Below are 19129 nucleotides of genomic sequence, written 5' to 3' on the forward strand. Positions count from 1 at the left end.
CACAGTGTCGCGAACATAGACAGCGATTCTAGTAGCTTCATGATCGACCCACTGCAGACAGGACATTTAGTTCTCTGCAGAGGACATTACATCTCCAGAATAAAAGCCCGCCTTTCCAATCGGACTATTTTAAATTGATTTTTGGCTAAGCCCTTTTCAGGTGATAACGTGGGCTGCTTGGTAAGGGTTGTCCGCTCAGAGCATGTTGTAGAGCATGTTGTAGAGAGAATTGGAATTCCAAAAACATTTTCCCAACAGTGATTGCTCCATATTTCACCATAGCATTAGGACACTTTCAGTTAATCCGTACTTTAAAGGGGACGGACTCAGCTAAACTAATTTAAGCCTTTTAAAGTGCACATGGAAAATAATATCAAATCACAGCTTGTTTTGTTGTGCACTTTTCTACATCACCATGAGAGGGCACTGTTTTAATTTCCTATCATAATGAAGGATCCACCCATACCACGTGTGGCTCTTCTGAAGTCATGCCTCCTCCTGTGAGCTGCACCGAGAGAATCAAAAACAGTGTGTTACAATTATCAAATCTGTTTAACTTGTGGTTCTAGTATCCAGTGTATCAAATGTCTGAGGTTTGAACCAGTGATCTCCTGATCCAGAGGCAGATACTCACCAGGGCAGTACAGGCTCCCGGCACAGTCCACAGGAGGAGGCATGACTTCAGAAGAGCCACATGTGGTATGGGTGGATCCTTCATTATCGCACAGACGGCCCTGACCATGGAGGACACGCCCACTCACCAGAGTACACAGTTCCTGGTTTGAAGCAGTCATCTGGTGGCAACAAAATACTATTAAAAAACAACAACTTTACTTTAACTCGCTCAAAATACATCTATGTGTTGATTGGGATTGTGTATATATGTATCCAAGCTTTTCCTCAATATTACACAATGCACCTTCAATCAAATAATTGTTTAAATAATCTTTGTTTCGACACTTTACATGAGCAAATGAAGCCCAAAAAGTATGTATATCTTAGCATTTTGTTAGCTACAGCGGCTATAAAGAATCAGCTTTCCACACTGTATATTTTTAAAAGTTATCTAACATGAAATGGTCTCGAAGTATTAAAAAAGACTTTCAAAAGACAAAAGACAGCTTACAATCAATCATGTAACCAAGGGAACAGAGGGCAGAATCTTTTATCAGCACTAATCAAATTGACAATGAAGCATATAAAGTTATGCTAATATATTCTTTTAATTTGGTGAGAAAGTATGAGAGTAATCAGCAGTCGCAGAGTTTGTTGGTCGAAGACTATGTTACAATAAGACTGGCAGATAAATTATAGAGCACTTTAGTTCTGACACACGCATTTGTCTCACAATTTATCTCAATTGTTGGATTAGATGTGCTCACAGACTTCAGTCATTGCGCAATTCCAAAAGATGCGAGTATATCTGGTGGTTCGCTTCTTTGGAAAGTTTTCTGCAAGATGAATGAGGACGTTTAAATCAGGTGCAAACCCGCCAAAAAGTCACACTTTATAGTCAATTTAAGATGACTTTTTATTGATAGGTTTTGAGGAAAAGGTTAAGCCGGCTGTTCTTTTGCAGATAAATGAAATAAACAACTCCTTAAGCTGCTGTTATACACTAAAAGAGGTAGGTTTTATTTGTCACATTTTATTTTACATTTATTAACCAGGAAAGACAAAAACATGAACATTTAAAAACTCTAAAACCGCATTTGGCTTCATGTGCTGTTACATAAAGACTCTTAATTCACACACAATTTGCAGACGTTATACATTATCTCCCAAGTTTGACCATCTGTTTAGACATTTTTACTTGCTATAACTTGTTTGGTGGAGGTGGAGGAGAGTGTTGTTTGTCTGTTTTATCAGGGCGCAGAAGGAGGAGGGGAGGGGCTTCTGCTGCTGCTGGGGACAAGGCAGAGGAGTGAAGATAATAAATAAGTTCAATAAAATGCACAAAATAGAAAGTTCTGATGGCCTAAATCATGAAAACACCTGCTCCGTATGAAGCACGATTCTTCAGGACAGAATCGTGCCATCTGTAATACCTGGAATGAGACAATAAACTATTCATAATCTCTGTGATGCTGGTGAGATGAGACCTTCTCTCTCTGTTTCCATCTTAATCTCTCCACAGACAATAAACTTGAACATTGTCACATAATGGCTCATACGACAAACCTCAACCTCCATTCTATTCCACATCAAATCATCTTAATAGGCCCATAACTCCATAATCGAACAGCATAAAGAACTTGTAATGAAGTATTATGCCCTGTAGACCTTAGTGATGAGAGTTTTCACTGGGGTCAGTGGGCTTGACTAATAACTATTATGAAAATGAAACATTGCTTTATAGCTGATGACCACTTGACTTTTGCTTTGGAATATTAAGCAATTATGTATTTTGATTAAATTAATTAAATGGACACAAGGGTTAACATTAAAACATGTAAAGAAGGAGGTGTTACAATATGCAAATCTCACAGTACGATGTCATCACAGTTGGCATTTCACTGAATGATATTTATTGCAATATTTTGGGGACAAGAAGCAAACAAAATTACAAAATGACACTTTTTCCATTCAATATATCTTGACAAGACTTCATTACTGTCAAACGCCAAAGGAATAAGATACTAAAAAAACCTGTCACGTCTTCATGTTTTCTGCACTGAAATGGAGCAAAGGATCATGGTCTACGTAGTTCTCTCTGTTTCTTTTGCTGCTGCTCCACTAAAATGATACATCTAAGCGAAGAAGCTTGTAATTAAATTTATTTTGACCACCCAAGACATTATTGTGAGACTTTTGATCATACAATTTCACTATACGCAGTCTGAATGCGTCATGCAAGGGGGCGTGGTCTGGCGTGGCGGGAAACTTTCTGTTAATTCAATGGGAAACTTAACATTTTGCCTCTTTTAAGACGTTCATCCATCCATCTTCTGCCGCTTTATCCGGGGCCGGGTCGCGGGGGCAGCAGTCTGAGCAGGGACTCCCAGACCTCCTTCTCCCCAGACACTTCCTCTAACTCCTCCGGGGGGATCCCGAGGCGTTCCCAGGCCAGCCGAGAGACATAGTCTCTCCAGCGTGTCCTGGGTCTTCCCCGGGGCCTCTTCCCGGTGGGACATGCCTGAAACACCTCCCGAGGGAGGCGCCCAGGAGGCATCCGGAACAGATGCCCGAGCCACCTCAGCTGGCTCCTCTCGACGTGGAGGAGCAGCGGCTCTACTCCGAGCTCCCCCCGTGTGGCCGAGCTCCTCACCCTATCTCTAAGGGAGCGCCCAGCCACACGGCGGAGGAAACTCATTTCGACCGCTTGTATCCGCGATCTTGTTCTTTCGGTCACTACCCAAAGCTCATGACCATAGGTGAGGGCAGGAACGTAGACCGACCGGTAAATAGAGAGCTTTGCCTTTCGGCTCAGCTCCCTCTTCACCACAACGGTCCGATGCAGCGACTGCATCACTGCAGCCGCTGCACCGATCCGCCTGTCGATCTTACGCTCAATCCTTCCCTCACTCGTGAACAAGACCCCGAGATACTTGAACTCCTCCACTTGGGGCAAGGACACCCCACCCACCTGGAGAGGGCAAGCCACCTTTTTACTGTTGAGAACATATGCTGATTCTCATCCCAGCCGCTTCACACTCGGCTGCAAACCGTCCCAGTGCATGTTGCAGGTCCGGGTTTGATGGAGCCATCAGGACAACATCGTCTGCAAACAGCAGAGATGAGATCCTGTGGTCCCCAAACCGGACACCCTCCGACCCCCGACTGCGCCTAGAAATTCTGTCCATGAAAACTATGAACAGAACCGGTGACAAAGGGCAGCCCTGGCGGAGTCCAACATGCACTGGGAACAGGTCTGACTTACTGCCGGCAATGCGAACACAGCTCCTGCTCCGGTCATACAGGGACCGGACAGCCCTGAGCTCCCGGAGCACCCCCCAAAGGACACCCCGAGGGACACGGTCGAAAGCCTTCTCCAGATCCACAAAGCACATGTGGACTGGTTGGGCAAACTCCCATGAACCCTCGAGCACCCGATGGAGGGTATAGAGCTGGTCCAGTGTTCCACGACCGGGACGAAAACCACTCTGCTCCTCCTGAATCCGAGGTTCGACTATCGGTCGGATTCTCCTCTCCAGTACCTTGGAATAGACCTTACCTGACAAATTCTGTGTATTTTAAGCACAACTAACAAAGTGAAATCACAACTGAGGCTTAACGGAGGCTGTTGACATGGCATTCCCTCAGAAAATGAAAAGGATTGTTCAGTAGATGTTAAAATACAGCAGGCGGCACAGGCAATGCGGTGGCATTTACCTCAAAGCTACCGTTGGCATTTTGGGATATTTATACAACTTTGCGCCGTTGGACCGCTTTATTCTTCACAGACTTAGTATCAATATTTGGCTCAATATAACTCTGTGGTCTGTGTTTGCTGTTGTTGAACAGGTGATAGAGCAGCTCTTCTACATTGAAATGAATGGATTGCTTCGCCCACAGAGGTCTTTTGGTAGACGTTCCCTCAGATGCCCATTATCGACCCCTGACAGGAGGAAGTAGCTTTTAAATGTCTTTTCTTTGGTATTTGGTCAGGTTTTTATGTTTCCTCATCAAGAAACAGGAGTTGTCTTTTGTTTCACTCACTCTGGTTTGAATAAGTCTCCATATTCAGGAGGCCTCCCTCTCCCAAGCACAAAACACTGTGTTCCATCCCGTGATGTCACTAGGTGGTCATTCAAAACTAAAGGCGTGGCAAAATATCGATATATCGTATTACATTTGAGGATACAGTATCGATATGTCATTTTCTGTATAATTTACTGAATTATTTTGTGACTGAGCTACAATTTTGGTGCTTGTTTAGATCAATTAAGTTTGTTATTTAATAGACTAGAATATAATGAGTGCTATATCTCACGTATCGAAATATGGTAATATTATCGCATGTTGAGCCGTGTATTGTGTATCGTGCAGGACCCTGTGATTCCCCCTATTCAGAACAGTCCAAAGTCTAATCACATTGACTCATATTTTTAGCTCTCTAATTGCCTTTTATGTGTGTGTGTGTGTGTGTGTGTGTTTGTTTGTGTGTTTGTATGAGAGTGTGTGTGTGTATGTGTGTGTGTGTATGTGTGTGTGTGTGTGTGTATGTGTGTGTGTGTGTGTGTTTGTTTGTGTGTTTGTATGAGAGTGTGTGTGTGTGTGTGTGTGTGTGAGTGTGTGTGAGAGTGTATGTGTGTGTGTGTATGTGAGTGTGTGTGTGTGTGTGTGAGAGTGTGTGTGTGTGTGTGTGTATGTGTGTGTGTGTGTGTGTGTGTATGTGTGTGTGTGTGTGTGTTTGTGTGTTTGTATGTGAGTGTGTGTGTGTGTGTGTGTGTGAGAGTGTGTGTGTTTGTATGAGAGTGTGTGTGTGTATGTGTGTGTGTGTATGTGTGTGTGTGTGTGTGTGTGTATGTGTGTGTGTGTGTGTGTTTGTTTGTGTGTTTGTATGAGAGAGTGTGTGTGTGTGTGTGTGTGTGTGTGTGTGAGTGTGTGTGAGAGTGTATGTGTGTGTGTGTATGTGAGTGTGTGTGTGTGTGTGTGAGAGTGTGTGTGTGTGTGTGTGTATGTGTGTGTGTGTGTGTGTGTGTATGTGTGTGTGTGTTTGTTTGTGTGTTTGTATGTGAGTGTGTGTGTGTGTGTGTGAGAGTGTGTGTGTGTGTGTGTGTGTGTAATTGAGTGTTTGTGTGTGTGTGTGTGTGTTTGTGTGTGTGTGTGTGTATTTGAGTGTTTGTTTGTGTGTGTGTGTGTGTGTTTGTGTGTGTGTGTGTGTGTGTGTATTTGAGTGTGTGTTTGTGTGTGTGTGTTTGTTTGTGTGTGTGTATTTGTGTGTGTGAGTGTGTGTGAGTTTGTGTGTGTATTTGAGTGTGTGAGTTTGTGTGTGTGTGTGTGTGTGTGTATTTGAGTGTGTGTTTGTGTGTGTGTGTTTGTGTGTGTGTATTTGTGTGTGTGAGTGTGTGTGAGTTTGTGTGTGTATTTGAGTGTTTGTGTGTGTGTGTGTGTGTGTGTGTGTGTGTGAGTTTGTGTGTGTGTGTGTGTGAGAGTGTGTGTGTTTTTTTACCCAAATTTTGCTGCTTCCTTCAACCTCTTGCCCCTGACAACTGCTCCGTTTTGTGTGTTCAAAAATACTGGCTGAAAAATGATGACGTGATCTTTAAAAAACATTGCACTAGAGTGTAACTTTATGTGTATTTGAAAACTGGTGCTGCCTCATTATCTGGTAACCTTATTCTTTACTTATTCTGAGTTCCCTATGGTCCTGCCCAGCCCATTATTATTATTTATTCACTTTTTTTGTCATTATATAAATTGCATAAAGCTTATATATTTTTGGTGTATTACCCACTAAATGAATTTTAAAAATCTAACTGTAAAGATGAACTCACTTTGGTCACAATGTTTTAATCCCGTTCTAAACAGTTTGATGAGCCGATTGTGGCGGGAAGTGAATGAGGAACAAAGTCAGATGTGTTGTGAACTGCCCGAACACTTTCACTTTCAAAGTTATTTTAAGTCCTTTGGCTGAAACCCTCGACCCTGAACAATGCATTCAGTTCCAGAAGAATATATCTCACCCATGGCCTTTCCGTACCTTTTTCTGAAGCTGTCTTGCACGTTGCACGCTGCTGTGGTAGGGTTAAATATAGCCTCTCCTGATGGTACACTAATGTGAGGGTGATTGATACACGACAGGCCGTTCTGGACGGGTGCGCGTCAGATTCAGCCCCTGGTCACATCTCCGTCTGGATGACAGTGATAAAGAGAGGACACGATTGCTCTGGTTCACCTGCCGGCTCCTCTGTTCATGCATGTTGTAGACGTCATGTTCTGCTGCTGATGGGAGCTCAGTGCAGGAGATGGGTCGCTTACATTTTTATTCTATATTATTTGGTCTTTTCAAAAACAAAGGCTTTGAAAATAATGATTTCACAATATAAACTATACAGACTTTTAATCTCTGCCATTTAACACACATAAGTCAAATTTCTTCCTCCAAAGTTTGACTTCTGAGAAAAAAACACATGTTTTCACTGACAGAGGATCGATTGTGGGCTTTAGATTCAAAAACGCCTCCAAATGATTTCACATGACTCGCTCTCGATCTGTTGATCTTTCGATGAATTGCCATAATGTTATTTTAGATCTACATCAAAAACATACTTAGGGCTTGTTATTTGTTATTTTCTGCAGAGTTGGTTATGTTTTAAAATAATACTAATACTAATAATAATTCAAAGTTGACATTTTAACGCTTCTAGGAGAATTGTCAAAATGGCTTAAATAGGCCTAAGAACTGATAAACAAATAAAAATAGTACAGATCTAAATGGAAGTTTAAACATTTCAGCCTTTGCCATTCGCTCACTGCATTCATTCAAACTGCAGTTTCGATTCGATTGTGATTATTCTTGTAGCTCTATTCCCAGTTTTGAGAGTGAATCATAATAAGAGCACATCGGACATGCCGCTGCTTGCATGACACGCTCATCCCAGTTCAATTAAAATCCTCATCAACACATCTTCCCTCACTTTGTTGTTCAGAACCTTTAACAGATCCATTTGTTGTGATGTTGACTTCCGTGCCCTCGTGCATGAGCAGCTGTATATACATTACGTCGCATTGCAGAGCTGTCGCCTTGAAAAACCTACATTAAAATACACCAAACTTAGAAAATGAATATTGTGAACGTTTCTATTATTATAACATATCACCATTCAAAATGAAATTGAGTCACTGTCTTGTCCACCAGTCCCTGTCCTGTCCAGATTTTTAAAAAGGGCAGAAACATGCAAGCAGAGACTATGGTGTGACCCAAGTCCAGCCTTCGGAACGCTGTGTAAAACGGGCTCGAGTTCCAGTGCAGACCTAATGATGTCCCGAGAGAGCGCCGAGTCCGGGTCGGGATGGGGCTGAGCTTTTCGAATAAGAGCATGAATCTATCTCTTATTGCCAGGAGGTGATCCCCATGGGCGCACGATTGGGTAAAATATTTGACTTTTCCTTTTCTCACCATCTTTCATGACTGTAACACAGCCTTGTGACTGTTTGACTGTTGGTTTTAGAATAAGTCCCACTATTGTTGATAGAAATGAGCAAGGATTTCTAACTGTCAATGTTCATCTTGGTTATTTTTAATCTTCAGCTGTGCAGCCAGTCCTCTGTAAAAGCTTGTGGTTTGGAGCAGAATTCAGACTTTGGAGGATTGATGCTTTTTAGGGTAGGACTGTTTATCATCTGCCCAGAGACAGCAGGTGAAAAATAGCTTTGCAGTTAATTCTGGTACATTTACAGAAATGTTCATGAATGTACATTGTCCCTGTTGAATAAATATTTCAAAATAGATTAAATTTAACTATTATCTTTGTTAAATGACACTGACTCCACCAAGCAAACTCATTTGGCATAAAAAACACACTTCCTCTGGATAAATAAAGATAGATATGTTTGGACTGTCCAGGCAAAGCAATAACATTATCATGAGATGTGATGGAAATGTTTCACAGGACGTCCTTCTGACAATGTTTTTTCAATTCGAGACGTTTCAACCGCCATCTCTTTCCTCTAATCTACCCTCTGTTTACAACACTATTCTCAAGTCGGTCAAACCCCAATCAGAAACTTAGCAACTGTGAAGAGGAAGCTAGCAGAGCACATTAGGAACAACCCGAGACTGTGCAGGTAATCATGGGTGGGGGAGAGGTGACGGGGACCATATGGGTAGAACGGGGCCATCAGGTAACACAGACATTAAGGCGGGGCTTATTTAGCTCGGGGTATACATTTCTAGCATCTCAGTCCAATACTTAAAGATGAAAAATGACTTCTGGATGGCAGTTATAACATCTTTTGTCACATTTTGTCCATGACTGAATGGGGGACTACGCTGACGTGTCATGAGACATCAGGTGACAGAAACTTGCAACTTTAACCAAACTTTTTCAAACTTTCTTTAGTGGATGCGGGCCCCTCTGCTTACATTGTCTGCTTGTTTGGCTGCTTTGTTTTTTTCTCAGGATGGAATCTATCTGTATGAATCTGTAATTGGGGTGAAATGGCTGTACTCAGAGTGAGATGTGGGTCTATAGATCATTAGTGCACGTATCAGGCTGACTCAGACTCAGACGCCAATTAAAAGTGAGGCAGATTGTGATGTGTGGTTCTCCTGATGGATGCTGCAGGTTTATAGCACCACTTATACATTTACTGGAGCGGAGAGGAAATGTTTGGATTGCATTCAGAATAACCGTGATGTAAGTTTAGGTTTTTATCCAGAAACTGCATTATGATTAAGAAAATACGTAGGTTAAATGTAAAACTAGCCTTGTTTGCCTGTTTACATAGTCTGTGTAAATGGCATTGGGGTGCGGTCAGGGCAAGCAATGATTGACCATTAAAATCTAAAATGACAACTATCACAACTATATTTAAAATTGGTCCAAAATTTATCCAAACAAGCTTGTTTTCCTCTCACTTCTGCTGCTGAAACTCAGCTACAAGTCACGGTGTCTTTTAATGGCCTCTACCAGCCTCTGTGCAGGGCCGCTGCAAGCATATTTGAGTGCCTGAGAAGTGGTGCCACTGTGTCAAAAATACATACAAGGGTTTCACAACATAAAAGTGACAACTTATTTCATTTTAATTTTATATTTATAGCATGAATTCCTGTATTCTGGTGCATTTTAGATATAATATTACTAGCTACACATTTCTTCTTATGACGTAGTGTTTTCTATAGTTTAAAAGTAATTGTGTGTTCATGTCTGACGGTTGAATTAGAGAATAGCAGGCTTTTTGCAGTGCTTTACAGCTCTACTGGACTCGTTTAGTCATTAATCTGCAAACAAACACGAGGCCTGTGTGAGAGGGATGTTTTCGCTGCTGAGCTGTGTGTCACACTGCTCAGCAGAGGGAGAGAGATGAGAAACAAAGGAAAGACAAACTCACAGTTTATTTCTAACAATTTCTTCAAACCTGCTCATTTCAATCACAGGGAGGCTGCACTGCTGGTTCTCCAAAGTTTCATGTCAGAGGTTCACGTCCGAACGAGACAGCGCTTGGGTCAGGAGTCCATCTATTAGATTTGACCTGGGCCATAGCTCAGCCATGCATTATTTCCCCAAATTTCCAAAATTGTTAAATTTTTTAAAGCAATTTTAAAGTGAACTACTGCATGTATAATTTGAAAGCAAAGAACACAGAATGATCCACATAGGGTTTTAAATCCACTGGTGGTCGGTGTTTCATGGAGCATGATGTCTCCTCCTGGTTTGTAAAGACCCACGCCTGCATCACAAACGGCCTTCTCGCGGCTGTTTGCCTTCAATGCTTTCACTCACAGTGTGGAGCAGGTGGAGCGTTCTGCAGACTCCAGACTCCAGTGCTCTCTCACCAGGGGCCACGTCTGTGATCGAGGCTGCTATTCTCAGCCTCACTGGAGACACTGCTGCTTATGGGGGTTCCAAAAGTTTGCCTGCATCAGAAAGTTGAGTCTGGATGTAAATAGAGGGCTAAATTGGGACATCTGAACCCAGAAGTGAGGTTGGGATTATTGTAGATGGTAGATTTTACTGCTCCATTATTTCAAGTATCTTTCAGAACTGCAAAAAGTGTGACATGTTCTCAGTTACGTTCACAATAAGCAGTTTCAGATATTTGCATAGTGGAAACTGGTAAGTTTTAAGTTCTGTGCCACTTCCAGAGAAATGCTGTGAAACAAACCATTAGTGTGTTCTCTGCTGTAGACTGTTGCACCACTAGAGCGATGAGATGTGGTATTTGTTCTCAATATTCTGCTCTGGAAGATTGGCTGTATTCGTTGTTGTGGGACTATTCTCTAAATTGGAGAGTTTATTCTGGATGTACTGTAACTGTGTTTGCACAGCACAGTTTTTTTCTTTTTCAAGATTCTGAATTGTGGATAAAATGTAGTAAAGAAATGTAGACAAAGATTTGAAATACAAGTCTTTATGACAGGACCCTAAACGTTTGGCGTGAGTTTTACCTTTCTAGGTACTTTGCATTTTCTTAGCAAACGTTTATTTCTGACGATATATCATTAGAGTAAGGTTAGGATTAGGATTAGGAACAGTTCATTTCCTTAAGGTTAAAGCTGGGAACCTAATTTATGTAGGTATTTAAACCTAATGTAATCTTAGCTTTCACAAATCCTTTTGGACATTACTAGCATTGATATTTTTGTCCACTAACACAACTTTGGATCATCCCAAAGTTTCATATAGTGACACTAGTGAAAGTTCTGCTTTTACAATACACTTCCTGGGGTGGAAACAGAAGAAATTCATTGTGAGATACAAAAGTTAGCCCAGCTTGTTAGGGCTTTGGAACGACAAAATGCCAAACACAGTGAGTCCCATTTCATGACCCCAATTCAGATCAAACTATTCTATCTTCTGGATTGAGTGTTTTTATGTTTGTTAGTCTACTTTAGGGATGTCACAATATAACATTTTAGAGTCACGATTATTGTGAGGGGAAAGGAAACAAGGAAGCTGACTATTTAATTACTTTACAGAAATGCTCAAGGGAGGGGCTTAAGACATTGAGAAAGTCACTTTCCTTTAGCTGAAGTCAACAAAAATGAAAACAGTCAGGATTACTCTCTGGCACTACCTGTCTCCTCCTCACCCTCTCTTTCCTCTCCTCCTTCTTCTTCATGTGTGTTCCGTGGCTCCACTTTCGGCCCATGCTGAGCGTCCACTTTTCCCCAGCACCGGCAGCAGTGCAGTCGCTGGCTCCGCCCCGTGTAAACTCATGAAGCAGCGGCATACAACAACTGTAATCGATCTGACTGTAGCTCGTGCTGCCACCACCTGCCGTGGCCATAATATAACTGGTTAATCTTGACATCCCTGGTCTTCTTACATAAAGTGTCTTTGGGTCTTGAAAAGTGCTACATTATATTATATTAAATCCCATCATAACAATAAGTGATACTCGTCTTAGTAAACGGATCGTATGGTAACGTTGTGGACTGTGACATCCCCCAAATGTACAGCTCTTACTGTAGGTGACAAATGTACTTAATGACAATGATGACTTTCAGTTTTGTGTTTCATATTTATAACATTGAATGTGGAAGAGTCAGCGTGAATAAAGTCTAAAGAATAAAGTCTGGCGGTAATGTAACACTTGGATACCAGCCGCCATAAAACACGATAGAAGAATAAGAAGAAGAACATTAAATGTTATGTCCAGTGTAATCTGTTAGTAAAACATTCTGTTACCATTGCAGCAGGTGTTAAAATAGATTAACCATGTTCTAACATTGTTCCCTCATCAAAAACATACCGATAATAATTGCGAGACTCGTTCTGAGCATTTCTCACATCAAATCATCATCAACTGCTTAGCCGCATTAGCATGTTGGAGGAAAGCTAGCTTTTCTCTCACCTGTGTAATTCCTTATGCAGTCAGTAGATGGAGCCCAATATGTCAGTTCCTGAAGTATGTAAAATTTCTAAAACATGAGATGCCAAATATGTCAAAGCAGCCTACTCTAGAACATATTGAACTCCAATGATGCAGAATATTGCTCCTTTAAATTGATCTCTTATGTCAGAAAAGTTACAAACACATGAGGTAAACTTTTGCTTGCTTAGATGACCTGTGTCTCTCGCTTCTCTCCAGGGCGTAGCGGACAGGACGCATCAGTCCGGCCCAACATGCCCATTGCCTTGACGACGGTCAGAAAAGTGAACGCGTGAAGCTGCCGGGGCCACCTGCTGGGATGAACATGCCACTGCACCAGATCTCGGTCATCCCCCGAGAGGTCTCCATGTCCCGGGTCACTGGCAACGGCAAGAACAAAGACAAGGACAAACAGGTAGAGCCGCTTTGGGTTCCTTTGATTTTTGATTTATTCATTTGAATATTCATGTTCATTGGTTTTGACAGATTTATTGTGAGTTTTGTTGGAACCAGTAGCTTTTATTGTTATTCTAAGTGCGGCACTTTTACATGTCTTTGTATGGATTGTGCTTTTGTGCTTTTCAAACCTTTGACCCTTATTTTCAGATTCTATGCTAGATCTTAAGACTCCTTGTGATTGCGTTTTAGAGTTCTCAAGCGATTTCTTTGACATGCTTAAAGCCATCTTTCTGTGCAATTTAGTTCTGATTTATATTCAGCATTGGAGCAAAGAGACCTTTTGTGCTGCGCTCTACGCGTGTTTTCCCGATCAACAAAGCAGGTTCTTTTGTGCTTGTCTTTGGATGTCTTTGGAATGGTGAGATGGTGCACATAGGCAAACACAGAAATGTACAGTATGTTGAAAAAATAAATAAATAAATGAAAACCTAGATATAACTAATCGATAATAAAACTATTATTGAATTTAGATACTCATTTAAACAAGTATTGATACTGATACATGACTAGGACAAAGTTGGACACATCATGAATCATTTTAAAAAGGTCTTGATTAGAGATGGTTCAATTAGGATTTTTTTTTAGCTGATACCAATAACAAAACAAATATATACCCAAATAAATATTACCAATATTAAGATCACACATTTATTCTGAGTTAAAGTAAATTCACAAATTAACTTTTCACTTCGGCACTAATTATAAATAATATTTCTAAATATAGATAAATATTTCTATTCAAAAAGAAAATCTGATGCTCTGAAGACAAACTGAGAAAGACAAACTGTGAAAGACAAACTGAGAAAGACAAACTGAGAAAGACAAACTGAGAAGGACAAACTGTGAATGAAAGACAAACTGAGAAAGACAAACTGAGAAAGACAATCTGAGAAAGACAAACTGAGAAAGACAATCTGAGAAAGACAATCTGAGAAAGACAAACTGAGAAGGACAAACTGAGAAGGACAAACTGAGAAAGACAAAGGACAAACTGAGAAGGACAAACTGAGAAGGACAAACTGAGAAGGACAAACTGAGCTCACAGACTGGGACAGTGTCTGCACCATGTTCTATGGGAGCCTCCGATCACAATACTGATCACAGATGAAAAGTCTTGATCTATGAGGACAAGTATGAGCTGCGTGGTAATATTAAAGTTCCATTATTTTGTGTGGGAAATGACTTTATTTGTTGTTTGAATAAAACATGCTCAACATTAAGCCCCTGCCTTTACATCACATGTTCCTATTGGACGGCAGAAAGGATCTCAAAGAAATCAGGACACAAATACGTTGATAATCTATTGTTATATGGAATGACTGCATACCTTGTCTCCGTGGGGTCTAAAAGCTGCTAACCCTGAGATGAAATGCATGAGACTCTTGTGTTAGAATGATTCTTTGTTCTTGAACATTATTCAAATGGGAAAAATCCATTTAAAAACTTTTTCCTAAGAAAAGTCTTACTGCATCTTAATGGAAAAGGGTTTGGTTTAAAAGTGCCGTTAGTTATTCAACTTCATTCTAGTTTGTATTTCCACAGTCAGCTTGACCGGGTGGCGTGTGTCCAGTTAGATAGCCCCTGGTCCTGGCTTAGCTTCGTTAAAAGATAAAAAAAAAAAAAGCCCCTCCATGTCTGTAATGTTTGTGGAAATGTATTCAGGAGTTGTCTACTTTGGTGCAAGTGTGTTATCAATGTGCACAGAAGAATGAGAGACGCACAGGAGGAATGTTTGGAATAAGAATGATTTGTGTTCTGTTTTTAGAAGCGTGTAATCAACATTTCCTCCTGTTATGTGTCGATGGTGTGGCAGATAATGTCTTAAATGCATTATTAATAGCCTTTTACTTTTTTCTTCCCGTGCAGTGTTTTGCAGATATTGAAGACTTAATTTACTTTCCCATCATCACTATGAATATGCTGTTTTTTTTATAATGTATTGACTCTTGGGCCTTCGTCACATAATGGTCATCAGGTCCCTGTATAAATAAATAAAAGATGTATAATACAATTTTGATTCACTGATAGTGGTGTATTGTATTGCTTATAGTAATGTACCTTTTGTTACGACTTAATTAACCTGCAACTGGCAATCAGTCCTAACATTTTAAGATGCAATTTGATGTTGTTTGCTCAAGACCGTCGTACAATTAACCAAAATTATTCGATAGTTATAACACTATCTTTATGCCCGTCACATCTGTGTGTTTGGGCGTCAATTATGTTTATTTCTATAAAACAAGAAATGGAAAAAAAACATCAAAGACAGATTGTGAAGAACTACGCAAACTATAGAATCATAATTTGGCACAGTGTATATAGCTTGGCATCGATCTGTTCCTGTGATAGTTAAATATGTCCATCCAAATTCACAGCAAAATGATTTCACCTCAGTTTATAAATGAATAAATAAATCTGCGGCTTCACTTTCGGCCCTGTGTAAACTCACCAAGAAGCAGCATAAAGCGACCGCAGCTCACGCAGTTGAAACAGATCGGGCTCGTTTACACGCCGGGCCCCAAAAACCTATAACTACCATGTATTTTAGTGGTATGCCATACATATTTGTGGTAATTGAAAAACGCAACGAGTCCTGCGACGAATTGGCCACTGACTAAGGTAAGGCCCAAAGTCACTGGAATTGGCCACAGTCATCCGCGACCACAAAAAAAGGGAAATAGCTGTAGAAATGAATGAATGAATGAAAAAAAACGGTTCATCTTGACGTCCCCAACCCCGCCTAAGGCCCAAAGTCACTGGGAAAGGCTCCAGTCAACCATGACCCTAACGGCAACAAGTGGTAGAAAATGAATGAGTTGTATTTCCCAGATACTGATAAGTTTTAAGAGTAATTTTAATAGTTTGCAGTGCTTTATTACCCTCAATCCAATATTTATGAACAGTTGGACAATCACAGAATACATGATATCGATGTCTATCAACTAGTTTCCCCGTGAGAAGAGAGCACTTTGTCATGGTGTTATAAAATACTGCGTTACATTCTGTGCTTCTCCATTCAGAAGTATGTACTGTATATGTTCCCATTCTTCATCCGTTACAACACAATCTCCTCCGTTTCCCCACTTTAATATATCAAGTAGAGTTTGTTTTTTTCCGTAACAGATGTTGCTGCAGCACAAAGCAGCGTGACCAAAGCTGCTCCATGTCCTGCTGTCTCACAAGTACAAGTACAAGTGCAAGTATGTGTGCGGCTGTCACGTCTGAGCGCGTGCACAACAGGTCCTCTGTCAGCAGCAGACTGTCAGCACTCCAAAAGACTCTTCAGAGCGTTGCATAGTGGGAGACTTCATTAACAGTTAATACAAGGGTTTAAATTGGTGACACATTTTGACTGCTCCATTGTGGGACATGTGAAAAAAATGGCAAACACTTATTATACAACAATGTTTACACACTATCTTAGAGTAATATAATGAGCTGTTTTTTGAGTGATTCATACATGTTTGGGAAATCCTGAATCTTTCTACATTTAAGGCTTGAACATGGGCCTTGGTTCTGTTTAAAGTTGTACAGTACTGGGACAAAAATAAAAAAGTGAAGTTCTGTTATTGAGAAAAACAAGTCTTTGATAACCTGTGTCCTAGGAGAGTGTCTCGATACAAATAAATCCATTCTAGAAAAGGGAATGGATCGTATGAACATTGTAATTATGTTTTATGATTCTAGAGAAGGACTTCAATGCTTTTTGTAGAATCTGTTTTACTGTCGACCATTGAGCTCTTTTGTTTCAGATGATCAAATCTTTGAGTTTGGCTCGAGGCACGACAGAGGCAGAAGTGACCAGACTGTGTTCTGGATGAGGAGCAGTGCCAGCCCGTGTCTTCAGGGGCCCATAAGCAAAAGGGCCCTCGCCACTAAACCTCTGCTTAGGCCTAACTATTGGCACAGAGCTGTAATCAAAGCTGTGAACACCAAAATACTAGAGCGGAATGTAGGGTTGAAAAAAATGCAGAAAATATATTTTTCAAAATGAAAAACAGGTAAATGCAAATCAGCGTGAAGGTAGTAGTGGTCAGTATGTCATTTAACCACAGATGGTCCAAATGAGACAGAAAAGGTCCTAAAAACATCTTGATGAGCTTAAAAGTAGTTTTCTCCATGATCGAGCTGAAGCGTGAAACTGAGATGTTTATTCTTTGCTCTGGTGACTTTGTGGTGTTGAAAACAATTTATGAAGTTTATTCAGTGCAACACTTCTCAAAGAAGAGATCTGTCCTTTCTCCTCAAAGCTGCGTGATCTGAAGCCGCCTCGCTCAGGCAAGGATAACATTTTAAAAATCTTGATCAAAAATCAAATTATTTATAAATTATAGATATATAAATTCATCATGATTTGGTAAAGATTTACAAAGTCATGTTTTAAAAGTTGCTTTAATAAAAGCATTTACAAATTTCTATTGTAAATCTTCTTTTAAAAAACACTTTCAACGAAAGCATGTTAAAGGCGCAATGGACGATTTTTCGGCGAGAACTCAGGCGGAAGTGCGCATGCGCACTCCCCCGTGTGGACTGATACAACACACACGTGCATTTGTTTATTAGCGCGACTGATCGTATCGCATCTCTCGTCTCCCGTAGATTTCCGTCTTCTTCCGAGTCAGCTCGAACTGTCTTTCTCCGTCTTCATTTTGTCCCGTACACTGAGGGAACTATATTATGATAGATCAATGCGCTTAGGCACGCGGAAACGTGGGGACGAGCCACACGCGGCTGCAGGTGAGCAGTAGGTGCCTTTTATGATTGATACGTGGCAGGACTAATCGGCAGTCTACGCCACGAGGAAATAAGACTTAGATTTGGGCCAAAAAAATCGTCCATTCAACCTTTAATTTACAGATGAAATCATCAAGACTCACATTCAGGTCCTCCAAATGAAACCCTCCACTTATCAATGCTTAGAACTGGCACAATTATTCCACTTGCTTTTGATTTTATTTAATCATTTTACAAAGTAATCTTCAGCACACTGCCTTGTAATTCAATACTATTAAGCCCCCTTTTTTAGTATTTCAAATATATTAGCAGTTGGCTGTGTTGTGTTTGCTGCAGGAGAAAAGTGTATTTGTCCCTCTTAAGTGTCTAACAGGATCAAAGCGCTCAGGCAGAAGTCAGCCGTCCTTCTGGAGCATCCATTGTGACGCTGTAGCGGCGTTAGCTTCTGTACTCCTCACGTCCATCCTGCGGGAGCGTTTAGCTTCTGGCAGCGCTCCTGTCGTCTCCTCCGGCGGGACACTGGATAAACAGCGCTAACTTCTGTTCTCTCCACGGACCAGGCACAATGAACGCTGAGAGGAAGAGGCAAAGGAGGCTGTGCAGGGTTTGAATGCTGATCAGTTGGGTTGGATGACGTCGCCCATCTGGGCCTTTTTTGGCCTGAAACACTGTTATTCTCAAATTGCGCATAGACCATTTTATATTTGACCATAGACAGTTATAAAATTAAATTAAAGGAGGAGATGAACAGGGTTGAGGAGGCATGAATAGGACGGAGGGGATTGGAGTGAGAGAGAGAGTAGATGAAGGACTTGACAGGTGATTGGTTGAGGGCAAGGATAGTTTTCAGCAAGATTTTTCAGATTAAACAGTATAAAACAGTTTGGATCTCTGACAACTTACTGCATATCTCTCATGCCCCATCACAAAATCTTTAAAAAAATCAGATTAAACATGGTAGAACTAAATAGTGTTCTGTGCTAACGACTTCGGCTGAACAGAATAAACCGTTTGAAACTGTAGGAGTTGGACAGATATTGCAGACCTCGACCACATGTTTTTAGTGACACACGATTGGCCGTTGAATCGCTGAATCGTGATCGCCAGTGCCGAATGTCTCTACCCTCTCTCACCCCCCATTCCAACAAAACAAAACAGCATCATCTCAGGGATCAGATCACACTCCAGTCCGTCCTGATGCAACAGTTATTAATCCCAGCTGTCTGTGATGGTTCACGCTCTGGCACAAATGCAAATACTTCCTCCTGACTTGTGTCTAAATGTGTGTAAATGTGTGTAAATGTGTGTAAATGTGTGTAAATGTGTTGCACAGGAAACAGGTGCAGTCTATACACTTAAACACAGCGTCTCCTCGTGCACAAACGCAAATGAGTTATTGTGCAACGTGAAAAGACTCGCAGCACGTTTTGACCCTCACGCTCGCTCTTTCAAA

At 41.0% G+C, this 19129-nt stretch overlaps 1 protein-coding gene across 4 annotated transcripts in view; it reads left to right on the forward strand.

Annotated features, from left to right (window-relative positions):
• Positions 1-19129, forward strand: part of marchf8 (membrane-associated ring finger (C3HC4) 8) — a 179642-nt gene that overhangs the window by 39581 nt on the left and 120932 nt on the right. For all 4 annotated transcript variants that reach the window (XM_072436559.1, XM_072436560.1, XM_072436563.1 and 1 more), the window contains one exon: positions 12703-12898. In XM_072436559.1, coding sequence (XP_072292660.1) covers positions 12803-12898 — 96 coding nt within the window. In that variant the 5' untranslated portion in view covers positions 12703-12802. Of the gene's footprint in view, positions 1-12702; positions 12899-19129 lie in introns of those variants that run through there.

This window comes from Eucyclogobius newberryi, unplaced genomic scaffold (assembly GCF_026437365.1).
Source record: "Eucyclogobius newberryi isolate DKJ021-1_F unplaced genomic scaffold, fEucNew1.0.hap1 SCAF_8, whole genome shotgun sequence".
Lineage (NCBI taxonomy): Eukaryota > Metazoa > Chordata > Actinopteri > Gobiiformes > Gobiidae > Eucyclogobius > Eucyclogobius newberryi.